Raw genomic sequence first — 27,540 nt, forward strand, 5'->3', positions numbered from 1 at the left:
GTTGGCGTTAGCGTCTAGCGGGCGCTATTCCACGCGTTAATGCCCTAACGCAGCTTAGTAAAAGGAGCCCTAAAAGGCTGTGGGCTAAAGCCAAACCTATTGCAGTGCTTTGATCAACTGGAAATGGAGGCTGAAAAGACCTACTTAACTTTCATAGGTACCAAATGGACAAATGTGGGATGAATCTCTTTTTAGGATTAGAAATAGAAAAAAAAATAAGATGCAGTACATATAATTTTTTATGTTATTGCAGAAGTGTATTTTTAAATTGGTCAAATTTTATTACTAGGACATATGCATGACGTAAAAAAATAAAAATCCTGTTGCAGGAAAATAGAGGCCGTTAATTCTTCCTAGCCAGAAGCACATTCTGCAAGAAAGTGCATGGAATGCTGGGGGGGGGGGGGGAATTTGTAGCTTCTGCACTAAAAAAAAAATAAAAAAAATAAAAAGCCGAACCTAAACTCCCCTTGCACCGATTTTATTGCTAAAGCCAACGCCTGACACAGCAGATGAAGTTACGGCCTGAGTCCGTCACGTGGTGCAACGTCCACACGGCCCACCTGGCAGTTCCGCGTAGGAACAAGAGGGACGCACGGCGCGCGCGTCACGGCCGCTGCCGTCGCCGGCGGCCAATGGGCGAGCGCCGTGCTGCGGCGTGGCCTCAGCCTGGTGGGCGCGAGGCAGCGGCGCGCGGGCAGGAGGGCGAGCTCGCGCCGGTTTCTATGGAGATCCCGCCCTGCTGGCGGGAGGCCCCGGAAGCGCCGGGCCTGGTGCGTATCCGGTGAAGAGGAGCCGCCGCTGACAGGAGGCTCGGGCGGATCCTTCGCCGTCGCGGGCTCCGAGCGCCGCAAACTGGAGAGCTGCAAGGCGCTGGAGGTTGGGTACCAGCCGCCGGCCGGCTCCGGGGGAGGCGGCGTGGCCCTGTCGGGCGCGCCGACCCCGCTCACCCCGCACAAGAAGATGAAGAAGCGCAAAGAGCTCAACGCGCTCATCGGCCTGGCCGGCGACGGCCGCCGCAAGAAGGCCAAGAAGGGCTCCGGCCACCGGCTGCTTCGCACCGAGCCGCCCGCCTCCGACTCCGAGTCCAGCTCCGAGGAGGACGAGTTCGGGCAGCCGGGGGAGGCCCGCGCCCGCTTCAGCAAGTAAGAGCTGCCGAGGCCCCGAGAAAGCGAAGTAATTAACTCAGGGGTCTCAAAGTTCCTCCTCGAGGGCCGCAATCCGCTCGGGTTTTCGGGATTTCCCCAATGAATATGCATGAGATCTATTAGCATACAATGAAAGCAGTGCATGCGAATAGATCTCATGCATAGTCATTGAGGAAATCCTGAAAACACGACCGGATTCCTGCCCTCGAGGACCAGAGTTGCCCACCCCTGTCCTAGAGGCATCTCTGTGCTTACCTTAAACCTGGGGTGTCAAAGTCCCTCCTCGAGGGCCACAATCCGCTCGGGTTTTTGGGATTTCCCTAATGAATATGCATGAGATATATTAGCATACAATGAAAGCAGTGCATGCGAATAGATCTCATGCATAGTCATTGAGGAAATCCTGAAAACACGACCGGATTCCTGCCCTCGAGGACCAGAGTTGCCCACCCCTGTCCTAGAGGCATCTCTGTGCTTACCTTATACCTGGGGTGTCAAAGTCCCTCCTCGAGGGCCATAATCCGCTCGGGTTTTCGGGATTTCCCTAATGAATATGCATGAGATCTATTAGCATACAATGAAAGCAGTGCATGCAAATAGATCTCATGCATAGTCATTGGGGAAATCCTGAAAACCCGGCCGGATTGCGGCCCACGAGGAGGAACTTTGAGACCAATGAGTTATACGAAGGTGAACAATAATTTGGTGCTTTTATGGATTAAAAAACTTGTAGCCCTTATATCCAGAAATTCTAGGACACACACAATAAAAGAGCAGCTAGTATCAGACGGGGCTGGTGCTTGACATATTGCAGCTAATTTTCAAAGCACTTAGGGCTCCTTTTACTAAGCTGCGCTAGTGGTTTTAGTGCGCACTAAATTGCCGTGCGCACTAGACGCTAACGCCACCATTGAGCGTGTAGCGCGCGCTAAAAATGCTAGTGCACCTTCGTAAAAGGAGCCCTTAGAGCTGGGGTGGCAAAGTCCCTTCTCGAGGGCCACAATCCAATTGGGTTTTCAGAATTTCACAAATGACTATGCATGAGATCTATTTGCATGCACTGCTTTCATTGTATGCTAATAGATCTCATGCATATTCATTGGGGAAATCCTGAAAACCCAACTGGATTGCGGCCCTCGAGGAGGGACTTTGACACCCCTGACTTAGACTGACAAAGTTCCATAAGTTATGTAACTTTGTAAATCTGTGCTTTGAAAAAAAGCCTCACAGTTTGTGAGAGAATCCGATGAGACAGCTAACTGGAAGATTCTTTGGACTCTGTGCCTTAAGGAATCTAATCTATACTGGACTCGACTTTTCTCTTCTTATAAACTGCTCTTAGCTTTTAACAGACTTGGCAAGTTTGTATATTGTAAACCATTCACTGTGAGGCATCTCGCCCTTTCTAGCAAACTTTTGCACCATTATACATTGTTTACTTGCATGGTTTCTGACATTTATTTATTTCGTTTTCTATCCTGTTGTCCCCAAAGAGCACAAAACGGGTTACAGGTTAAACATACATAATATCAGTTGGCTGTTAATGGTTTATATTAGAACTGAACAAAGTTAATTTAGTTACTAATAGAACTCGACAACAATATCTTTTATTATTATTAAAAAAAAAAAAAACAGCAGATGGTCTGTGAAAACATGACTGCCATAGTATTCAAGGTAAACCTGTGAACCTTTCTAATCATTTGAGTTTATATTCCTCAAATCTTAGTTAAACTGCTCATTGAATGTAATTGAGGCGCCTACTATAAACATTGCAAATCTGCATATAGTTGGTGTCTACCTTATACATCCAGGGCTGTGGCGTCAGTAGATAAATCCTTTGACTCCGACTCCAACTCCTCAGTTTCTGCTACCCATGACTCTGACTCTGTACAGTGGTACTTCGGTTTACGAGTGCACTGGTTTGTGAGTGTTTTGCAAGACGAGCAAAACATTCACAAAATCGGCGCCTCAGAAACTGAGCATGGCTCGATTTATGAGCGCCCCCGCGATCCGGCACCCCTCCCCGATGTGATCCGGCCCCCCTCCCCCCCCGCCACTTCTTACTGTCATCTGGGCACCGGCATGTACTGTGCGTTGGTGCCGGTGCCCGAAGATTGGCCTCCTCTTCTGCTGGGCCTTGAGCATCTGCGCATGCTCAAGGCCTGCGAGTTCATGTTCTATCTCGGAGAGAACGTGAACTTGCAGGACTTGAGCATGCGCAGATGCTCAAGGCCCAGCAGAAGAGGAGGCTGATCTTCGGGCATCGGCACCAACGCACAGGACATGCTGGTGCCGGTGCCCAGATGACGGTAAGAAGCGGTGGAGGGGTGCCCAATCGCGGCGGGGGGTGCCGGATTGCGGCGGAGGGTGCCAAATTGCGGGGGGGTGGGGTGCCGTATCGCAGGGGGGGGCCTTCGGGGGGGGGGGAGCAATGCCAGTTCTCGTTGGGGGGGGGGGGAATGTATCAAAGCGAGTTTCCATTATTTCCTATGGGGAAACTCGCTTTGATAAACGAGCATTTTGGATTACAAGCATGCTCCTGGAACGGATTATGCTCGTAATCCAAGGTACCACTGCATTTAATTTGTTAATGTATTTGCCGCGTTGATTGAAGGAAGGCAACATACATGCCATTTAACCACAGAACTACTGGCTAGGAAGCTGATGCTCTACTGTATTGGCCACTTTAAACAAAAGACAAAAAAATGAAAACAATGTTTTATTTGTTGTTTTTATCAAGTGGCTATAAACATGCAGAAAAATCAGGAACTTTACCAGTTTAAAAATATGAACCACATTCTTTGGTAGTTTTAAAACAAAAGCTGGAAAACCTAAAACAGTTGAACTTGGAATATAGTTGTAGAGTAGAATAACTGTTAAATGCAATCCAAAATTAACTCAATTTAGTTATTCTAAGGAACAGAATTGCTTCTGCCAGATCCTCTTTCATAGAAGCTCTTAAATCTGACATGATTATTTTTAGAGCTGAAAATAGTCAGTTAGCATGCCTTAGTAAACCCCTTAATGTGGACAAATGCAAAGTGATGCACGTTGGGAAAAATAATCCTAATCAGTTACCAGATGCCAAGGTTCATTTTAAGGATCAGCACCCAAAAATGATCTGGGTCATTGTAGATAATTTCCTGAATTCCTCTGTTCAGTGTATGGCTGCGACACAAAAAAAAAAAGCAAACAGGATGCTTGGAATTATTAGGAAAGGGATGGTAAATAAAGCCAAGAGTATATTATATTGCCTCCGTCACTCCATATTGTATTCAATTCTGGTCGCCGTTTCTCAAAATGATATAGCAAAATTAGAAAAGGTTAAAAGAAGAGCAACCAAAATGATAAGGAGATGGAACGCCTCTCGTATGAGGAAAGACTAAAGAGGTTGGGGCTCTTCCACTTGGAAAAGACGACTGGTGGAGGGGTGATATTATTGAAGTGTGTAGAATGGGTAAGAGTGAATTTTTTTTTTTTTTTTAGTGCAAAAACCAGGAGTCACAACGTAATTACATGGAATTAACTTTAAAACAAATGGTGGAAAATTTTTCACTCAAAAAATAATTAAACTCTCTGGAACTCATTGCCAGAGGATGTGATAATAGCAGTTAGTGTAGCTGTGTTTAAGAAAGGTTTGGACATGTTCCTGATGGAAGAGTCCATAGTCTGCTGTTGAGATACATGGGGGAAGCCACTGCTTGCCATGGATTGTTCTAGAATCTTGTTGTTCTCTGGGATTGGTCTAACCAAGTATGTCTATTCTTATCTGCTATAATAAAACCCTTAGCCCACATGCACGCTTCAATCTTCATGTTCCGTGCCTCCGTGCTACTGTGCAGCTGCTTGCACAGTAGAGTAGAACTCTGCCTGTGGCGGTTTCACCATTGCCCTCCCTCCGTGACACTGTGAGACCAGATCTAGTGATGAACGGGCCTACCAAGGAGGGATGAAGAGGGTGGACCGCCCCGGGTGAAAGCATGAGGGGGGTGTTGCGATCCCAGGGCAGGCAGGAAGTTTAATCACAGCTCTGCAGCGATCCTTCGGGGCAGCGCTGAAGATGAGGTAGCAGTCTGGGAAGAGCAGAAGAGGCTGGGAAGTCAGAAGAGGGTCCAGGGAATGAGTTAGAAGACAGCGGGAATGTGAGCGGACCTCAGCTAGATAGGCAGGTAGGAGAGAGAGAGTACATGGATGGGGAGGGCCACCACCACCTCAGTGAGCGAGGGCTAAAGGTACCCTCCCCCTCGGCCCAGAGAAAGTGAAAGCATGGAGGAGGGTGGAAGTGCGCGCTGGGTCTCGGTTCGGCTCGCCATGGCCCAGCAGTTCGTGAGCTTCCTGCGGAGCAGCATCAAGCAGCGATCCAGCACCAAGGGTGAGCGAACAGGGTCTGGAGGGGAGACAGGACGCGTTTGCCCGTTGTGTAGCTGGGCAGCTGGCCACAGCAGGATTGAGGAAAGGACAAGGGATCTCTTAGCTGGCATAGGTGGAAGGTGACTTCAGTGAGGGTCTGGGCTGGGAGAGAGACAGAAAGAAAGAAAGAAAGATAGATAGACAGCAGGAGGGAGAGAGACTGAAAGAAAGAAAAAAGGATAGACGGGTCCTAGATATTTCTTTTTATGGATTATTGAATTGAACTTTTAATAAAGCCTGCATCTTGATCATCTTATCCACAGTGTCTTTGGTTTTATCAGATTTTTATTTCTGTGGAGTACGTAGGGTCAACCTTCTGGTTGTAATAATACAAACTTTAAAATGAAATATTATAGACTTCTAGGTGATTAATGCTATAATTCTTACAAATAAATATTAATGTTCTCACCAGAACTTTTGATGGGTGTGCTACATGGCTTATTTTATTGACCACCTGGCTAACGTAATAGAAAACTTATGGTGCTGTGCAGTACGCCTCCACATCTACTCAGCTGGCAAAAGTTTCTGGGGAGATAACGGAACTCTTATTCTAGACCAGACATGGGCATCTCCGGTCCTCGGTTTTCAGGATTTCCCCAATGAATATGCATTGAAAGCAGTGCATGCAAATAGATCTCATGCATATTCATTGTGGAAATCCTGAAAACCTGATTGGATTCTGGCCCTCGAGGACCAGAATTGCCCATGTCTGTTCTAGACCCACTTGGTTAATCAATACCCACATGCAGAACTTTTCCCCCTTTCTTTTTCTAGGGGAGACTATTTACGATGCTGCAAGATCTGCTATCCTCTCTGTGCCTTTGTGATTTTGGCTGCTTGCGTGGTTGCCTGTGTTGGGCTGGTATGGATGCAGATTGCCCTTAAAGAAGATTTGGATACATTAAAAGAGAAACTTCGAACAAGTAAGTGTTACAGGAGCAGAATGTTAGTGCTCACAATAGATTTACCAATGTTAGTAAAATCATTTCATTTTATTAACTTACACCCTTGGTAGAAATCAGATCAAAATGTATACAAATAGAATTTGCTTTTATTGCTCTTATTGTATTTTAAGATTCTGATGTCTTAGCCAAGCAAATTTTCTGTCCTGAACTCTTTGCTGAAGCCTGAGAATGATGGAGAATATTGTTAGATTCCAAATAATCTGATAATTGACTGTCAACTAAACACTCTGCTGTGTTAATAAGCCTATGAGTATGTTGCAGTATAGTTAAAACATTCTGCAAAGTTTGATTTGTTTTTGTAATTTATCAGAAAACAATTACCTGTAATACAGAGAATATTGCAGTAATCTATGCAAGGTAATGTGGGGGTTTTATTCAATGATGTCAAACTGATCGAATAAAAAGTATTTTCTAATGCATCAAAGTTGTGTTAGTTCACTATGGGCCTGTAACTGACTACTACCGTGTTTCCCCCGAAAATAATACCCTCTTATATTAATTTTGGGTCCAAAAAACGCACTAGGTCTTATTTTCTTCATGTACAATGATCATCTCTCCCTTCCTCTCCTCCACGCCAATTCTTCCTCTTTCCTTTCTCTCCCACATGTGCAGCATCTTTCCTCCCCTCTCACCCATCCTCTTGTGCCTTCCCTGTGCAGCATCTTTCTATCCTTCCTTCCTTCCCTCCCATTCCTCGTACAGCAGAACCCTTGCACAGCTTCTATCCCTCCCTTCCTCCCATTCCCCAATTCAGCCAAAGCCCCGCTGACCCTCCCATCATTCCATTTCTCCCTCCCATCCAAAAACCCCGCTGACTACGAGTCCAACATACCTCCCTCCAAATGGCAGCGTTGGCAGCAATCTAAACAGGCTGCTTCGCAGCCTTCTCCCGCCGGGGCCTTCCATGTGCCGCATTGCTGATGACATCAGTGATGCGGCAGAGAGAATGCCCCGGTGGGAGAAGGCCGCGAGGCCTTTTTAGATGGCCCGTTTAGATGGCAGCAGTTTGGGGGGAGGTATGTCGGTCTCGCGGTGGAAGGGTCAGCAGGGTTCGGATGGTAGGGAGAGATGGAAAGATAGGAGGGTCAGCGGGAGTTCGGCTGCAGGGCGGGTGGGAAGTGTTGCTGCCGGCAAATCCAGGGATGATATAACTAGAGCTTATTTGGGGGGATAGGGCTTATTTTCGGGGAAACACGGTAGTTGGAAACGGATTTTAGGAACTGGAGTTAGTAAGATATCAACTAAAATATTTGCACACTGTCTCTATTCAAACACGTTTACAAGCCAAATGTAGAGCCAGATTAAGAAGTTCTTAATAAATATTCGGACTTGCATGCATTTTTAAAAGTTGACACTGCAGTACTTGAGCAAAACACAAATTTTGCATTCAGCAAGCGAAAGAGCTGAAAGTTGGTGGTTGGCCAAACAGGAGGAGCGAGAGAAGGTGTGTCTTGAACAACTGTCTTAGTTTATAATTTATCCTGTCTCACAGTTGCACTCTTCCTGCTTCATCAGAGTGTGCAGCATGATTGGGAAAGTGAAGCTAGAATGAAAACAAGAAAGGAAATCCAACAATTCTGCGGTGAACCAAAGACAAAGAAAAATACTGCAGACAGATATACAAGATGCAGGCATTTATTCTGTGTAAAGTGGTCTATTTGTATGCAACAATCTGGGGGGTTTTGTATAAAATAAACCTTGCCTGCATCTTATACATCTGTCTGCAGTATTTTTCTTTGTCTTTGGAAAAGTGAAGGGAAATTGGTGAATGAAGAAGGTGGTAAGATATTTTTTTGGCATGTTAAGGGGATAGAGTAGGGATGGGGATGAGGGCCGCAGTTCAGTTAGGTTTTTGGGATTTCCCAAGGGAATATGCATGAGATCTATTTGCATACAATGTGGGAAGTGCATGCGGGTGGAAGTAAGAGCAAGGAGACCCCTAAATGATGTGCCACAATAGTCTGCTAAATGCCAGTCATTAGCTATTGCTTAACCACTACCTCAAATTGTTGCCCTGTGTCAAAAGCAAGCTATTAGCTACTCATAGAACATATACTGTAAGATGGTTTTAGGCAGGGGTGCCCACACTTTATGGGCTTGCGAGCTACTTTTATAATGACTAAGTCAAAATGATCTACCAACAATAAAATTTAAAAAAAACACAAAGCACACTGAAAGGCAGAGAAAATGTTAATTATTCATATTCCGGGTTTTTTCAAAGAGGTCACGGCAGATGACTCTATGCAATGTCACCTCAGTAACAAAATACAAAAATAGACAAATACACCCCCTCCCTTTTTACTAAACCACAATAGTAGGTTTTAGCACAGGGAGTTACGCTGAATGCCTCGTGCTGCTCTCAATGCTCATAGGCTCCCTGCACTAAAAAAACGCTATTGCGGTTTAGTAAAAGGGAGCCATAGTGCAAAATATAGACAGCAGATATAAATTCTCAAAACAGACATATTTTGATCACTAAATTGAAAATAAAATCATTTTTCCTACCTTTGCTGTTTGGTGATTTCATGAGTCTCTGGTTGCACTTTCTTCTTCTGACTGTGCATCCAATCTTTCTTCCTTTCTTTCAGCCTCCTGTATGTTTCCTCTCCTCCAAACCTCATTCTCTCCCCCAACTTTTTATTTCTGTCTCCCTGTTCCCCCTTCTTTCTGTTTCCCTGTCTGCCCCCTTTCTTTCTTTCTTTCTCCATGCCCTCCCCCAAGCCACTCGGTTTGCTGCCACCGCCATCGGTGAACAGCCCCCAAGCCACCGCCGTCCCAAGCTTTCCCTGCAGAAGCATCGCGCTGACCAGCATTCCGCTCCCTGATGTCAATTCTGACGTAGGAGAGGAAGTTCTGGGCCAACAAGGCATTTCTCCTCATTCCATCCAGCCTGAGCCCCATCTCTCCTTGATCCAGCATTTCCCTTCTGTGTCTGTCAGAATTACCATTCCACCTATTTTCCAGCATCACCCTTTTTTTTTGTCCATCTCACCTATATCCCTATCTCACCACTTTTTCAGAATCTTCATTTGTCTCTGTCCTTGTCTTTACCCCATGTTCACCATTTGCCCTTTCAATGTCTTTATCTCCCCCCCACACTTTTTCAGCATTACTTCTATGTCTCTATTTCACCTCCTCTTCATGTCCCCTCTGTATCTCTATCCTTATTCAGTAGGTCCTGCTTACTCTTTCTCTTCTTTGTGTCACTATCTCCATTTTCAGCTTTCCCCCCTTTTCCTTTGTTACTGCACCCTGTAGCCAGAATCTTTCTACCCTCCCTCCACTCCGGCCCAGCCCAGTATGAAATATTTCCTTTTGTTTCCCTCCCCTCTCTCTTTCTCTCTCTCTTCTGCTCCCTCACCCACGAGTCCTGCATCTGGCCCTCTCCCTTCTACCTGCATCTGGCAAAACCCCCCTGCGGCTCTCTTAAGCAACTCGTCAGCAGCGGTGATCAAGACAAGCTGCCGACATCGAGGCCTTCCCTCTACGAGTCCCGTCTTTGTGGAAAAAGGAAGTTGAAACAAGCGGGACTCGCAGAGGGTAGGCCCCGACGTCAGAAGCTTGTGTCGATCGCTGCTGCTGAGTTGCCGAAGAGAGCCGCGGAGCAGGGGGTGTGGCAGGAAGCAGGTAGAAGGGAGAGGGCTGCTGGAAGAGGTAGAAGTTCCGGAGTATGACACCGACCCGGGCCAGGATGATTTCTTTTTCAGGCTGTTGCTGTTGCTGCTGCTGCCACGCCACCACGCCCCCCCCCCCCCTTCACCACGAAATGACAAAAACAGCCTAATGCCCGGCGTCGGCGTCTTTGACGTCGGGGAGAGGAAGGCTGATAGGCCCGGTAGATCGGGACAGCAACACGAGTCTATCACAGAGCCCGGGATGAGCCCTGCGATCGACTCACGTTGCCTTCCTGAGCTACTGGTCGATCGCGATCGACGCGTTGGGCACCCCTGGTTTTAGGTCATTCATGGTTCTCAAAGTCAAGATTAGTTAGTCTCAATTGTCTTCCTGTATAATTGAACCAACAAAGAAGCACCCTGACACATACCTGGTGTGACTTAAGGAAACACCAAATGCACAACAATCCTCAAATTGCTGACCTTCCCTTCAAAGATAATTAAACCACCTTCAGCCTTATGTAGATAGATTGAGGAAGTCCAATCAGAGCTTCAGTGTGGTGTTTTCAGATTTAGCAAAATAGAGAGTGGAATTGTCCTAAATAGACTGGTGGACACAAACTATTACATAAATGTACTTTTATTTATCCAATATCTCAATGACTCGACATGTACATGTTTCAGCCAAAAAGGGCTTGCTTCAGGAGTCTTGAAAATCTTCAGGGCAATATCAAACAATGTGTCCACTAATCCACTAATATGTGAACTACCAAGTTGCTAACACAATGTTGAATCTTCTAAAAGAAATAATATTATTGAAGCACACCTGGTAAGTATGTGAAGTAAAAAAAACAAACCCTGAAACCATCTGAAGACTTTACCGGTAATACCCATCACATCCACACAACTAAGCAGGGTTTTTGGTTTTTGTTTGTTTGTTTTTTGGGTTATTTTTTTTTTTTTTTTTTTGCGGGGGTGGGGATTGTTGTCCACCAAATCATATGTGCTACTCAGATCAAATTGCATTATCAATGCCCCAGTACCCTTGCTAAATAAGTTGTGCAAATAATCCCAAAAGAGAGGCAAGTACTGTCTCGGTACTACAGTACTCCCCCCGAAATTCGTGGGGATTCTGTTCCAGGATGCACTGGGGAGGGGAAGGTCTATTTTGGATGAGGCAGGCCAGTTGGCAGAGTAGGCATTCCTCCGGAAAGCTACTAATTAAAGGTACGGAGGAGAGGGGTCAGAAGCAGGGGGGGCGGGTGTTGTGATGCAGTGGGAGAGAATGGGAATCTCTCCCGCTGCTGAGGTGGGTCGCTTCTCAAAACTGCTTTTATCCCAGGACAAGCAGGCATGATATTCTCACATGTGGGTGACGTCATCTACGGAGCCCCAGCGCGGACAGCTTTTCAAGCAAACTTGCTAGAAGTTTCAAGTTTGCACACTGCACCACGCATGTGCTAGCCTTCTTGCCACTAGAGGGCGCATCCCCACCTCGTGGTCCTCAGTTCTTTTTCATCCGCGGAGCCAGAAGCCCTGTGGAGAAATTGTGCTAATTGTGCCTTCTGTCGCCGCGGCTGTGTAGGTTTTTTCGCACGGTCGCTGCGTTTTTTCGTCTTTTTCTTGCTTTATTTCTTTCTTTTTCTAAAAAAAAAAAAATCCTTCGTATCCGTTACTACCGGGGGCTCCCGGTAGCCGTGGCCGAGGAACCTCGCTTGTTCCCGGCTCTCTTGTGGGCCCATGTCCCGGCCCGTAACGGGCTTTAAAAAGTGCGGGCGCTGTGAAAGACTCCTTTCGATTACTGACCCGCACGGGTGCTGTTTGCGGTGTTTGGGGCCCCAACACCCGACGGCATCCTGCGATAAGTGTGCCACTTTTCAGAAGCGGGCACTTAAACGCCGCAAGGCCCGCATGGCGGAACTTTTCTCGGTAGAGTCCCCGCCGGGGAAGGCCTCGAGTTCGGCCTCGGCCCCGGCCTTGACCTCGGCCTCGACATCGGCCTCGACCCCAGCTTCGGGACCGTCGGCTTCGCCTCGGGCCTCGGTGCCTTCGAAGCAGCTGGCCTCTTCCAAGGCCTCGGGTAAGTCTCCGCTTCCCTCCTCAGCTCCATCCAAGAAGCCATCCTCGGGCTCGTCGGCGGGTGGGTCCGCCTCTGTGAAGCCCAAGTTGCCAGCGTCCGCTGCCCCGAGGGAATACTCGAGACCGAGGTCGCCCTCTGAGGAGCAGCGGCAGGTCTTGCCGCAGGGAATGTCAATCCCCGTGTTCCAGGAATTGCTCCGGGCGTTAATCGCCTCGGAGCTCACCGGGGCCATTGACCAGCTGCACCAGGCTTCGGCCTCGACAGCTTCGGCCTCGGAGGCTTCGGCCCCGGTGGCCCCGCAGTTGGCGACCTCGGTCTCGGGTACCGGGGCCTCGGCTCCCGAGGCGCCCACGGCCTCGACCTCGGTAGTTCCCTCGGACCCGGCTTCGCGAGATCCGCCGGAGCGTAGTGTGCGCCCGAAGGACAAGGGGCGCCGAGTACGAAGACTTTCGTCTTCGTCCTCGGGGTCCTCGAGGGGTTCATCTCCCTCGGGCAGGTCTCGAGCGAGGCGCAGGCCGAGGAAGGCTAAGCGGTCTCGGACCTCGCCTCGGCGGCGTGGTCTCTCGTCACCGGCCGGGGGCGGTGCCTTGCAGGTACGGGACTTACGTGTTGATAACCCCATTTTGTTTCGGTCTCCGGCCAGGGAGAGCTCTCGGGCTTCCTCGCCCGGGCCGAAGGGTCGGGCCTCGGTGCCTCGGACCCCGGGGGGATCCCCGAGGGGTTCCTCCAGGCGCACCCGGTCTCCGACTCCGTCGAGGTCGCAGGACTGTGCCTCGTTGGGGTCGGGGTCGGGTAGGGAGCCCAGATACTCCAACCAGGCCTCTCCCTTCGGCTCTGCCGGGAAGTCTCGGTCTCCCTCTCCTCCTGCTAAACCCTCATCCTTTACGAGGTTTGTGCAGGATATGGCTGCGGCTTTGGGTGTTGACTTGTCTGAAGGGTCCACATACACCAAGGAGTTTTTGGAGGAGCAGGATCTTCCTGCCCCCCCAGGGAGTCGCCGCGCCTTCCGATTAACAAGGTCCTCTGTCAGACCTTTCTGAGGAATCTTGAGGCTCCATTGACGGTCGCTGTGGTCCCCGCCAAAATGGAGTCTAAGTATCGCACCCTTCCCATCAAGGGGTTTGAGAAGGGCCAACTTTCCCATACTTCGCTCCTGGTGGAATCGGCGGTCAAGAAATCTCAGCCTTCCCGGGTCTCGGCGACGGTCCCGCCTAGTAGGGAGGGCCGGACCCTTGACAAATTTGGGCGCCGTCTCTATGCGAACTCTCTGATGGCTACCAGGGTCCTGAACTATGCCTTCTCGTACTCTTCCTTCCTCCGTACGATGGTGAAGGACCTCCCCTCCTTTCGTGAGGTGATGCCTGAGTCGCATAGGGACCGGTTCGCCACCTTTAGTACCAACCTGACCCAGCTGCGCCTATATTTATTCCACGCGGTTTATGATGCATTTGAACTCGCCTCGAGGGTGTCCGCCTGTGCAGTGGCCATGCGCCGGCTGGCGTGGCTTCGTACCCTCGAAATGGAGTCCAATTTGCAGGAACGCTTGGCTAATTTGCCTTGCGTTGGGGTGGAATTGTTTGATGACACTTTGGATGCGGCGACGGAGCGACTTTCCAAACAGGAACGCTCCCTGGCCTCTCTGGTGAAGCCGAAGCCTAGGGCTCCTGCCCAGCGTCCCTTCAGACAGCCTCCGAGGAGATACCCCCAGAAGTCCACACCGGCCTTCTCCAGACCGCCCCCTCGAAGACAGCCCCAGCAGAGTAGAGGCGGCCCCTCTAAACCTGCCGCGCAGGGGGTCACCAAGGCTGCGCCGTCCTTTTGACGGGATAGGCGGTTGGGGGCGGGCCCTCACCGCGAAATCGAGCCATCCCCTCCCCATCGGGGGTCGGCTGACGGCCTTTGCCGGGGCCTGGTCGGTGATCACGTCGGACGCCTGGGTGCTCGGGATAATCTCAGACGGCTATTCGCTGAACTTCTCCTGTACGCCTCCGGACTTGCCCCCCGGGGCTTGCCCTCCCAATCGGAACCAGCTGGCCCTTCTCCTGGAGGAAGCCAGGGCCTTGTTGAACCTCAGGGCGGTCGAGGTGGTGCCTCGCGATCAGAGGGGCCTGGGGTTTTACTCCCGTTACTTTTTGGTCCCAAAAAAGACCGGGGACTTGCGCCCCATTTTGGACCTCCGGAAGCTCAACAAGTTCCTGGTCCGGGAGAAGTTCCGTATGTTATCGCTCCCGGTTCTCTATCCTCTTTTGGAGGAGGGGGATTGGATGTGCTCCCTGGACTTGAAGGAGGCTTACACCCATGTTCCGGTGCATCCCGCTTGCCGCAGGTTCTTGCGTTTTCAGGTCGGGGATTTGCACCTGCAGTATCGGGTTCTTCCCTTCGGGCTGGCATCTTCCCCTCGGGTATTCACCAAGTGTATGGTGGTGGTGGCGGCGGCCCTGCGCTCGCGGGGTCTACAGGTCTTTCCCTATCTGGACGATTGGCTGATCAAAGCCCCGTCCAGGGAGGGGGTTATCTTAGCGACCCGACAGACTATCAGTCTTTTACAGGACCTGGGGTTCGAAGTGAACTTCCCCAAGTCCCAATTGCGTCCGGCGCAGTCTCTCAAGTTCATTGGAGCCGTGCTGGACACGGTTCGCCTTCGCGCTTTTCTCCCCCCGCCCCGGCGGGAGACTCTGCTTCGGTGGAGTCGTCATTGTCGAGGGCAATCGCAGGTGTCGGCCCAGCACATGATGGTTTTGCTGGGTCACATGGCATCGACGGTTCACGTCACGCCGTTCGCTCGCTTGCACCTGAGAATCGCGCAATGGACTCTGGCGTCGCAGTGGCGCCAGGATCGCGATCCGGTGTCTTCCCGGATATCAGTAACTCCTTGTTTACGTCGATCGCTCCGTTGGTGGACCAACTCTTCCACTTTGTCAGGGGGTTTGCTGTTTCGCGTTCCTCCTCACACCAAGGTTTTGACGACGGACTCTTCCGAGTACGCGTGGGGAGCGCACCTGGACGGTCTGAGGACGCAGGGTCTGTGGTCGGTCGAGGACCGTCGGTGCCACATCAATGTGCTGGAGCTTCGCGCCATTTTTCTGGCTGCGCGAGCTTTTGTCCACCTGCTGCACGACCAGGTAGTACTCGTGCGGACGGACAATCAGGTAGCGATGTACTATGTCAACAAACAGGGGGGTACGGGTTCTTGGCCTCTATGCCGAGAGGCTCTCCGTCTTTGGGACTGGGCAATTTCCCAGAACATATTCCTGCGGGCGGTCTACATTCAGGGAGAGCAGAACCAGCTGGCAGACAAACTCAGTCGTCTTCTCCAGCCGCACGAATGGTCTCTGAACTCCCGAGTACTTCGCGAGGTTTTCGACCGCTGGGGAACTCCTCAAGTGGATCTGTTTGCCTCTCCGGAGAATTGCAAGTTACCCCTCTATTGCTCTCGGATCTACACTCCGGATCGTCTCGAAGCGGATGCCTTCCTCCTCGAATGGGAGGGGAGGTTCCTTTATGCGTTTCCGCCGTTCCCTCTGATTTTGAGAACGCTGGTTCATCTCAGATCGACCGGAGCCTCCATGATCCTCATTGCACCTCGGTGGCCGAGGCAGCCCTGGTTCTCCCTAATTCTTCAACTCAGTACCAGGGAACCTCTGCTTCTACCGGTGTTTCCCTCTCTGCTGTCTCAGAGTCGGGGTTCGCTGTTACATCCCAATCTTCAGTCTTTACATCTGACTGCTTGGTTTCTCTCCCTCTGACTTCGCTTCCGGTCTCTCGGGCCGTGAGGGATGTTTTGGAGGCCTCGCGTAAGGTCTCGACTCGGCTTTGCTATACTCAGAAATGGACCAGGTTTACATCCTGGTGTTCTTTGAATAGTTTGCGACCAGATTCGGTGCCTGTGGCTTCGATTCTGGAATACCTTTTGCATTTGTCTGAGTCTGGCCTGAAAACGACTTCCATTCGGGTGCATCTCAGTGCCATTGCAGCATTCCATCGGCATCTTGAGGGTCGTTCTCTCTCTCTTCATCCTCTGGTGACACGTTTCATGAAGGGACTAGTGAATATCCATCCTCCTCTGAAACCTCCTCCGGTGGTGTGGGATCTTAATGTGGTCTTGGCTCAGCTTATGAAGCCTCCCTTTGAACCCATCGACAAGTCGCATCTTAAGTTTCTTACTTGGAAAGTAGTCTTTTTGATTGCACTCACATCTGCTCGTCGAATCAGTGAGTTACAGTCATTGGTTGCGGATCCTCCTTTCACGGTTTTTCATCATGATAAGGTGGTTCTTCGCACCCATCCCAAATTTTTACCTAAGGTTGTGTCTGATTTCCACCTCAATCAGTCTATTGTCCTTCCGGTGTTTTTTCCGAAGCCCCATTCTCATCCTGGTGAGGCGGCGCTTCATACCCTTGACTGTAAGAGGGCGTTGGCCTTTTATCTCCAACGCTCCAAGTCGTATCGGAAGGTTCCTCAATTATTTTTGTCCTTTGATCCTAATCGTTTGGGACACCCGGTTTCAAAGCGCACCTTGTCCAACTGGTTAGCTGCTTGCATTTCTTTTTGCTACGCTCAGGCTGGTCTCCCGCTTGCGGGTCGCGTTACGGGTCATAAAGTCCGGGCGATGGCAGCTTCTGTGGCTTTCCTCCGATCTACACCTATGGAGGACATTTGTAAAGCTGCCACTTGGTCTTCGGTTCATACGTTCACCTCCCACTACTGTCTGGATACTTTGTCCAGAAGCGACGGCCGGTTTGGCCAGTCGGTGTTACGTAATTTGTTTTCATAATTGCCATCCTCCCACCTGCCCTTTTTTGGTTGGCTTGGAGGTCACCCACATGTGAGAATATCATGCCTGCTTGTCCTGGGATAAAGCACAGTTACTTACCGTAACAGGTGTTATCCAGGGACAGCAGGCATATATTCTCACAACCCGCCCACCTCCCCGGGGATGGCTTTCTTTGCTATGTTATGGAACTGAGGACCACGAGGTGGGGATGCGCCCTCTAGTGGCAAGAAGGCTAGCACATGCGTGGTGCAGTGTGCAAACTTGAAACTTCTAGCAAGTTTGCTTGAAAAGCTGTCCGCGCTGGGGCTCCGTAGATGACGTCACCCACATGTGAGAATATATGCCTGCTGTCCCTGGATAACACCTGTTACGGTAAGTAACTGTGCTTTCTAGCAGTCGCCAACACTGTCATGCCGGGGTTTTAAACAGTGATGTCACTGTACCGGCACTCCTGATTTTTGCCGCCAAAAGCCGATGCTGCTCTTGGAGAATGGCTCGGCGATTTTTAAGAATCCACCAAAGTGCTCACTTTAATGTTGAGCCCATTTGCATGGTAATGTCAAAGACTGCTAGAAACCTCGCTAAAAACAGATAAGCCGTTTTGATAATCAACCGCTAAAATGCATGCAGGCTAAACCGTCAGAAAACAGTTTAGCGATGGCGTTAAACTATTGAGAATCTGGGCCTAGGACTCGAACCCAAGTTGATAGTACCAAATACAGTATGCACAAAAAAGTCCTGGTGCACAGTATTCAATAAAATTCCGTAATCTTCATATATGATATGTCAAAACAATTGGGGAACAGAGTCAAATAGTAGAACTTACTTCAAACCAGTAGATCCTGCTGCTAGCAAACCACTTCAGGAATAATGGGACATTCCAAAGCAAGCTCTGTTAACTTGCATGCCCCCTCTGTAAATTGGGTTTGGAACAGTGGGTAGTGGTAGAGCAGGGGTCTCAAAGTCCCTCCTTGAGGGCCACAATCCAGTCGGGTTTTCAGGATTTCCCCAATGAATATGCATGAGATCTATGTGCTTGCACTGCTCTCAGTGCATATTTGGGGAAATCCTGAAAATCCGACTGGATTGCGGCCCTCAAGGAGGGACTTTGAGATCCCTGTGGTAGAGGGAATACAATAGTTTTAAAAGGAAGGTAAGTAATGGAGTATTTTGATTGGTCTTAGGGCTAGGATCTGATGGGAGCTGTGGCCTGTAGTCCCAGGCCAAGGAGTCTGACTGCAGTTTTGATTTCTTTAGATTTATACAGCAGAATCACCTGTAGGAAATTCTCAAAGCAAATTACAGCAGTCGTAAAATGTACATTGTTTAAATGCTCATAGCTGTTTATAGATTTAATATTGTGAGATGTTGCTGTTTTTTGATTTGGCATTTCTAGGTTCAGTACTGGGCGACTGAATGGTACTGTAAGTTACTACTTAGTGTGGATATGATTGTATGCATGGACTGATACGATGGGACTTTACTATCCTTTTATTGTAGTTCCTTTTCTTACTAGCTTTAAATATATATTGAATATTGGAAACAGCTTTGATATTGGTATTATGGTAAAATGGTATAACAAACTTAATAAATTATAAACCTAGATCTCTCCCCTCCTCTAGGATAGAGGTAAGAGGAGATAAGTGTTAAAATCATAAGTTATTCACAAAGGAGCCCTTTCCAAAGGAAAGGGAACTGAAGCTGTGAGGAACTAGACTAAGGAACAATTTCGGGAAATATTGTTTTTGTGGCATGCCATTGGAGGCGGTGAAATTAAAAACAGTGATTGGATATATACGCAAGATTCCTAAATGGTTAGCATTAAGTGCTTCAGTTCAAAACAGTAGCAAAATAACTCTGCATTGATAATAAGGCTTAACAAAGAACTAGTATGGAGCGGCACTTACAGCCATGACCACCTTCCTCAATAAACTTGATGGGCCACTTCAGCTTCAATCCATCTATTGTTTCTGCAATGTAAAAAGACAAAAGTCTTCTTGGCAAGCCCCAAGGACAAAGTCACCAGAACATCGTTACAATTAAACGGCCGACGTTGTGTCACAGGCCGGGCGGAGGAGCAGGAGGACTTTGCGGTTCCTCCTTTCCCTGAAGACTGAAGGCCTATGGAGCAGGAGGGACTGAGCGATCCTCCTGCTCCTAACATTTACAGGGGAGGGGGCCGGGGCATTCACCTGCATCCGGTGGCAGGAGGAAGTTGTCATTCCTCCTACCATTTGGTTTGGTTTTTTTTGGGGGGGGGGAGTCGGGAGTTGACACGATGGCAGGAGGGAATCATAAGAACATAAGAATTGCCGCTGCTGGGTCAGACCAGTGGTCCATCGTGCCCAGCAGTCTCGGCATACTCGGCGGCCCCCAGGTCAAAGACCAGTGCTCTAAATGAGTCCAGCCTCACCTGCGTTCGTTCCAGTTGAGCAGGAACTTGTCTAACTTTGTCTTGAATCCCTGTAGGGTGTTTTCCCCTATAACAGACTCTGGAAGAGCGTTCCAGTTTTCTACCACTCTCTGGGTGAAGAAGAACTTCCTTACGTTTGTACGGAATCTATCCCCTTTTAGCTTTAGAGAGTGCCCTCTCGTTCTCTCTACTAAGTCTATTCCCTTCATTATCTTGAATGTTTTGATCAAGTCCCCTCCCAGTCTCCTCTTTTCAAGGGAGAAGAGGCCCAGTTTCTCCAATCTCTCACTGTACGGCAACTCCTCCAACCCCTTAACCATTTTAGTCGCTCTTCTCTGGACCCTTTCGAGTAGTACCCTGTCCTTCTTCATATATGGCGACCATTGCTGGACGCAGTACTCCAAGTGAGGGCGCACCATGGCCTGGTACAGCGGCATGATAACTTCTCCGATCTGTTCATGATCCCCTTCTTTATCATTCCTAGCATTCTGTTCGCCTTTTGTGCCGCCATGCATTTTGTAAACTTCTGTTACTTTTATCTATATGTTCCACCTCCAGTTGTTTCTTTGCTGTCCGTTTTAATGAAGAGCTGCTCAAATAATTTGAGCTGAGGTCCAGACACCCCAGCTATCTGAAACCCAGGATCTGCAAAGTACTGCCGGGGAGGGGGGGGGGGGATGCACACTTCCCTAAGTTGACATATCAATAAATTAATAAGTTAATACTTTTTTTTCCTACCTTTTTTGTTTTCTGAGCCTTGCTTTAGTCTTAAGCATGTCTCCTGATTTCTCGTTTCATGGCTTCTGTCCTTTAGACATTTCTTCTTTCTCTGTGTCCATCATTCATTTTTTTGGGTGTCCCTATCCATCTTGCGCAGCGTCTTCCCCTCTGTGTCCCTATCCCTCCTCCTGTGCCAGTATTGCTCCTCTGTGACCCTGTCCCTGTGTTCTCTCCAGGGCCATCTGAACTTCTGTGTCCCTAATCTTCTCCATGTCCATCTTCTCTCTCCTCTTCCTCCTGCACTCCCTCCCCCTCCCCACATCAAAGCTGTAGTCTAGCATCTTTCTCGCCCTCTGTTGGTTCCAGCATTTGTATCCCTCTCTCCCCTGGTCCTGTCTCTTTTCTCTGCCATCCTCCAGGTCCTGCATCTGATTTCTCTCCCCCTATGCCCCCTCCCCCCTGGCCAGTTCAGTATTTCTCTCTCTCTTGTCTCCACCCTCTCCCATTGCAGATGTGCTTTAGGGACCCCTTCCTGGCTTTTGCCCTGATCCCCCTCAATGTTTAACACTAACCCTTTATGCTACTTGATTCTAGCATCTGTACCCCTCTCCCTGGTCCAGTGTCTCTTTTCCTGCTCCCCCTCCTCCTCCCCTAGTTTAGTGCCTGAAACCAATATCCCTCCCTCCCCCCATCCAACTTCTGCCCTGACCCCATGAATGTCTAACAGTAGCTGGGGTGCAGCGCTCCAGCTCCCTTCTCTTCTCCCCCCCTCCCCTCAAGGATCTTCTGCACTTTACACTGGGATGCGACGAGAGAGAGTGCTAAAAGGCAAGCTGACTCTGCTGTTCCTGCCCACAGGAAATTTCATCAGAGGCAGGTGCAGCAGAGAAAAGGCTCTGCTGACCAGAAAGAGGCAGCTTTCAGCATTCTCTACTGCAGCCTTCTGTAAAATGTGGAGGATCCTCTGAGGGGAGGAGGGAGAGCTGCAGCGACAGGAACAAGGGAGGGAGCTGGAGCGATGCACCTCTGTAGTCTGGACTGCAGTTTCCCATTTGAGCAACCCTGTTTTTAATGTGTATTTTGTTGACCCTAAGTGTACTGTTTTAATTTTATGGTCATAAATTGTTGCCTATGTTGAGAATATACTTGCTGTATACCACTTTAGTATATTTCTTCAAAAGAACTGTACATAAATTCATCTTCAGAAGAACTAGGGGGAATGCAATGCAGCTACTAAATAGTAAATTTAGAACAAATTGCAGAAAATATTTCTGAAATTCATTGCCAGAGAATGTGGTGAAAAGCAGTTAACAGGGTCTAAAAAAAGTTTGGATAACTTCTTAAAAGAAAAATTCATAAACCATTATTAAGATTGATTTGAGAAAATCTACCACTTATTCTTAGGATAAGCAGCATAAAATCTATTTTATTCTTTGGGATCTTGCCAGGTTCTTGTGACTTGGATTGTCCAGTTTTGGAAAAAGGATACTGGGCTTGATGGACCTTCGGTCTGTCCCAGTATGTTTTGAGGTTTTAGTAAGGATTTTCCTTTTGTTCATTTGAGGTCTCCTGCCTGCAGCATATAAATGGTCTTATAGGGTGAGGTTCATTGTTGTCATGAGTGCATAAAATTAACCCATTTGGAGATATTGCCCTTGAAAAGGGCCCTTAATACTTAGGGCTCCTTTTACTAAGGTGCGCTAGCATTTTTAGCACGCGCTAACCCCGCGCTACACCCCAAAAACTAACGCCAGCTCAATGGAGGCGTTAGTATCTAGCGCCTGCGGTATTGCAACGCACGCTAAAACCGCTAGCACAGCTTAGTAAAAGGAGCCCTTAATCTTACAGCACCTCTGGAGGCAACAACGGGTACAGTGCTATCAGCGAACAACTGTCTTATTTTTTTTCTTATGCTATAGAAATGAAAAATGAATTTATTTAATGTGTTTTATCTTAGTGGAGTCAAATCAAAAAAGCTCTTTTCAAGAGATTCCAAAGTTTAATGAAGATCTGCTTACTAAGCAAAAACAGTTGGAAAATATCGAGAGTGGGGACATGGGTCTGAATAAAATCTGGGTGAACATCACAGAAATGAATAAACAGGTAAGTGGGGGCTTCAGTTTAATGCTGGAATGAGGGGGGGGGGGGAAGTAGAGCTAGTCTTGGAAGAAGATTCTTATTTTCAAGGCTTAATTGATTTGTAAATGGAAGTGGAGCTAGAATAGGGGTAAAGGGTGGCCCAGGGAGAAGAAGCAGCATCAGAAGAAGAGTTGGGCTAGAGAATAAAGTGAGCTGCGCTTTCTCTGCCCCCCACTTCCCTGAAGGTTCTCGGAGCGGAACATGCTGGAATCTGAAAAGAAGTAGCAGTACTGGATTCCAGGTCATTTTGCCAGAAATTTAAACATCAGCCTTTACTACTTTATCACTTCACTAGGTACAGAAATTTACCAGGTTGGTGAGAGAGGTTGGTGAGAGTCCCATATGTATATTGAGCCTTTGCTTAATTGGAAGTATAGTAAATCTTTGGAAAGAAACAAACGGTGATGAAATTGTTCCTTGTTTGTGGTCATGATGATTAAGAAAGAGACATCCGATTTAACCCAATGAAGATATACTTTTTTGTTTGTTTGCTAATTATCAGATTTGGTCTTATTACAGCAGTTAATTTATTTTTCTCATTCTCATCATTTACCACTTGCCCTTGAGGGACCTTTGATCATAAGGGCTTCTGACAGCTGTTAAAGGTGGTAGCAAAGCTTGCAGTTCACTTTTGTCTTTTATAGTTTTATTGTTGTATTTGTTGATACTTTACATATGATTTAATTATTACAGTGAAACAGCAGTTATTGTATATTTAGCTCATACTTTTATAACAGTAGCTCAAGGTGAGTTATATTCACCATAGTATTTACTTTCTTGTTTAAGTGAAAATTGTACTTGAGACAACAGAAGGCGTGTCAGTGGGAGGAACAGAATTTGAACTTTATTCCCTGGCTTCCAACCTGCTGCTCTAACCACTAGGCTACTGTCTAAGCAGATCCCTGAAGTTAGCCCAAAAATAAGATTTGGGTTGAGCTTTTTTTTCTTTCCTCTGTGTGCATGTACCTGCTGAAAGAAGAATTTCAGCTGTTTATTTAAAATGATCTTGCTGGCCACAGATCTTGTGATCTTTGGTTACCTAATATAGAATGTTTAGCTGTTTATTTACAGGGTGTGTGTGTATAAATATGTAATAATGAATAGTTTGAAGTGAAAGGAATTTAAGAACCCTATCCCAGTGTGAGGCAGAGAACTGATTTCAAGCAGTGTCGAGAAGAGTTCTCTTGCATGCCTGCTGTTATCCTGAATAGTTATTCCAAATAGATGCCTGTGTGTGACAGCTAATAAAAAATAATAATAAAAAGAACACTACATTTCTAAGACATTGGTTGAAACCTAAGTGTTCTGATACATAGGAACAAACACACTTTTTAAATTGAGAGGAGCAGTACATGATGTGGATGAATTACCAGTATATACAAAGAGGCCTCTGAATGATCAAATTTTGCTGAAACAGGGCAGTGATTAAAGTCCAAAAGCCAGAAGTTGAAAAGTTTGCCCTTTAAAGTGACATGATGGATGTGTTTCCATTTTCCCATTTGGCTGAAGAAATGTGCCAAGGGAAGGGATATGTTTGCTGGAAGGGAGGGGGAAAGTGGGATGTGGGCAAAAGTATATGTGGCAATACCGGATATGTCTGTACAGAACATACTTTTCCTCCACCCTCTCATCACCACCCAGTTGGTGAAACCTTGGTTCTCCAGGAGTCTCCTCTTTAGTTAGCCCCTCTAGCACTGGGGGCCTCTCTCTGCTGCTATGCAGGGTGCCTCCTTTTTGATTTTCATTCAGCTGCCCAAACATTAATTATATAAATGAACACCTTACCAACTATAAGCGAACATCTAAAAATGGAGGTGGTAATACAAGCCATTGATGAGGTCTTAACTGGACTCAAATCCATTTTTTCCAAAAGCCCTTTAAGATGAGACTTAAGATTCTTAAGATTTATACCCTAGAGCAGGGCTGCCCAAGTCCAGTCCTCGAGATACTGGCAGGCCAGGTTTTCAGGATATCCACAATGAATATGCATGAGAAAAATTTGCCTGCACTGCCTTCTTGGTATGCAAATCTCTCTCATGCATATTCAATGTGGATGCTTGAGAGTTGCTGTAAAAATAGTTTTTGTCTCCTCTATCATCCCTCCATTCCCACTTTTAGGTCCAGCATCTGTTCTTCCCTTCTTTCTGGGTCACTTTCTTTCCCACTTTCTCTTCCCCTACACTCCCTCCCTGAAGCAGTAGCGGTAGCCAGCAAACAGAGAAAGTGCCAGCAAACAGGCAGCTTCTGGCCAGCCCCGGTAGGGCCTTTCCTGTGCTGCTGATGCCTCCTGGGGCTGGAGGGAAGGGGGGATGTTTGGTCAGGAGCATGACTTCAGACGTTGTCTGAGGAGTGCGGTTTGGTTGAAAGTGCAGGTTAACTGAGTCTACAGTACTTTTTTTTTTTTTGCATTCTGTTAGTATAAAAGTATGTCAAACCCCGACTCTCGCCCAGTTGAGTTTTTAGTATTTCCATAATGGAAATGCAGTGGAGACCACACATATAAATAGAGCTCATACATATTCATTAAGGAAATTATGAAAATCTGGGTTGTGACCTTCAAGGTCCAAGGTTGGACACCTGTGCCATAGAGAGGGCCCTGAACAAGTTAGGCGTTTGTACCAATCAAGGCCTTAGGTCCCTCCCGGTGCATCATGCGATGCGCCAGGGAGGGGAAGGCCCACCATTTCTGACCGGCAAACCTCGGAGCAGGAAAGAATGAGCATCCCTCCTGCTCCCAACATCTGAGAGAGGTACGGGTGGGGTGGGGGTGGGGGTGAGGGTTTCTGGGGAGCATTCGATGGCAGGAGGGAGTGGGCATCCCTTGTGCCTTATTTTGAGGGGACAGTGGAGGGTAGGGGATAGATTGGTGAGGAAGATATGCCTGGCAGGAGGGCGTAGGCATATCTTCTGCCGTTTTCTCGGGGGGTGGGTTGGAGGAGGTTTGGCATCACAGGAGGGAGTGGACATTCCTTCTGCCAATTTTCACTGGCGTGGAGGGTGTCGGTTGGTCCCCGGTGCCGGTTCATCGGGGAAGGCCGTCATCAGCCGGGTGGGGGGAGCTTTTTTCTTCTTTTTTTTTTTTTTAAATAATGAGACGGAGTTTGTGGGTGTGTAACACAAGCACAGCATCTGTGCCCATAAAAAAGAAAGTTATGGGTAAGACAGGGAAGCCATTTTTTTATGTGCATCACTCAAGTAGTTTGCATTAAGAACATGAAATCAGACGTTTACAGATCATCCAAAATGCATCAATCAAACTTATAATGAAAGCTAAGAAATTCGATCACGTGACTCCCCTTCTTAAGAAAGCGCACTGGCTCCCAGTCGCGCACCGTATAATGTATAAATTAAGTTTGCTTACCTTCAAATCTTTGCTATACAAAACTCCGGCTTTCGTTTAGATTCCCTATACCTCAACCAGACTACTGAGGTCCAATGATCAAAATTTACTAGTTATTCCCTCACTTAAAATTATTAACACACGGCGGCATTTCATCTTTTCTGTTACAGCTCCTCAAACATGGAATTCCCTCCCTATTTACTTAAGGGAAGAAAACAATTTGGATAAATTTGAGCAAACTAAGAAGCTTTCTTTTTAAAGATGCATTTAATAATTAGAAGGCCTGACTAGGAGTTTCATTCCAATCCCATAATTTCTCTGAGGTTCATTGTTCTTTCCCTTCCTATTGTTTTTTACCATAATTGCCTTCTCTTCTATCTATCAATTTGTATTTCTTTTCCCATCCTTTCCTCGTGTTTTATTATGTTTGTAACGTTAGTCTTCAATATGTTTTGTAAGGTTTAGTTCTCTGTTTTGTTGCCCCCTTAATTTTGTAATTTTACTGATATGTTAACCGCTTAGAATTTTGAATAAGCGATCAATCAAATTTATAATAAACTTGAAATTTGAACATAAGAATAGCCTTATTGGGTCAGACAAATGGTCCATCAAGCCCAGTAGTAAGTTCTCATGGTGGCCAATCCAGGTCACTAGTACCTAGCCAAAGCATAAAGAGTAGCAACATTCCATGCTACCATATCTTTCTCAATAACAGAATATGGACTTTTCCTCCAGGAAATTGTCCAAACCCTTCTTTAAAACCAGCTGCGCTGTCCTCTCTTACCACAACCTATGGCAATGTGTTCAGAGCTTAACTATTTTCTCTGAGTGAAAAAGTATTTCCCTGTAACTTCAAGTGTCCCCTAGTCTTTGTTATTTTTGATGGAGTGAAAAATTGATCCACTTGTACCTGTTCTACTTCACTCAGGATTTTGTAGACTTCAGTCATATCTCCCCTCAGCCGTCTCTTATTATCCAGTCTGAAGAGCTTTAACTTTTTTAGTCTTTCCTCATACGAGAGCAGTTCCATCCACTTTATCATCTTGGTCGTTTTTCTTTGAATCTTTTCTAGTGCCGCTATATCTTTCTTGAGATAGAGACCAGAACTGAACGCAGTATTCCAGGTGAGGTCACTCCATGGAGTGATACAGAGGCATTATAACATTCTTAATTTTGTTAACCATCCCTTTTTTTAATAATTCCTAGTCTCTTGTTTGCTTTTTTTGGCGGCCGCAGCACATTGGGCAGAAGGTTTCATTGTATTGTCTACAATGACACCCAGATCTTTTCTTGGGTGCTCAGGTAACTGTGATTTGGGTTATTCTTCCCAAGGTGCATCACTTTGCATTTGTCCATATTAAATTTCATCTGCCATTTGGAGACCCAGTCTTCCAATTTGCTAAGATCCATCTGCAATTTTTCACAATCCGCATGCGTTTTAACAACTTTGAACAGTTTTGTGTCATCTGCAAATTTAATCACCTCACTCGTCGTTCCAATTTCCAGATCATTTATAAATAAGTTAAATAGCACTGGTCCCAGTACAGATCCCTGCGGCACTCCACTTGTTTGTTCTACATTGAGAAAAATGACCATTTAACCCTACCCTCTTGTTTTCTATCTGATAACCAATTCCTAATCCACAACTGAACTTTTGCCACCTATCCTGTGACTTTAATTTTCTCAGGAGCCTCTCATGAGGAACTTTATCAAAAGCTTTCTGAAAATCTAGATACACTTCATCAACTGGCTCACCTTTATCCACATGTTTATTCACACCTTCAAAGAAGTCAAGCAATTGGTGAGGCAAGATCTTCCTCAGGTGAACCCATGCTGACTGTCTCTATTGAGGGGGAAAACATGCAGTGAGCTGTTTTGTGCATCGGGTGGCAAATGCAGTCGTCACTAAAGCAGTCAAAACTGGTTTAGTGATGATC

The 27,540-nt window shown here is 47.3% G+C and overlaps 1 protein-coding gene across 1 annotated transcript in view; it reads left to right on the forward strand.

Annotated features, from left to right (window-relative positions):
- The first annotated feature begins 544 nt into the window (after positions 1-544).
- EFCAB14 (EF-hand calcium binding domain 14) overlaps positions 545-27,540 on the forward strand; it is a 56,898-nt gene continuing 29,902 nt past the window's right edge. The window contains exons 1-3 of the mRNA XM_033916893.1: positions 545-1,145; positions 6,333-6,481; positions 22,082-22,227. Coding sequence (XP_033772784.1) covers positions 964-1,145; positions 6,333-6,481; positions 22,082-22,227 — 477 coding nt within the window. The 5' untranslated portion in view covers positions 545-963. The remainder of the gene's footprint in view (positions 1,146-6,332; positions 6,482-22,081; positions 22,228-27,540) is intronic.

Source organism: Geotrypetes seraphini, chromosome 12 (genome assembly GCF_902459505.1).
Source record: "Geotrypetes seraphini chromosome 12, aGeoSer1.1, whole genome shotgun sequence".
NCBI classification, from domain to species: Eukaryota; Metazoa; Chordata; class Amphibia; order Gymnophiona; family Dermophiidae; genus Geotrypetes; species Geotrypetes seraphini.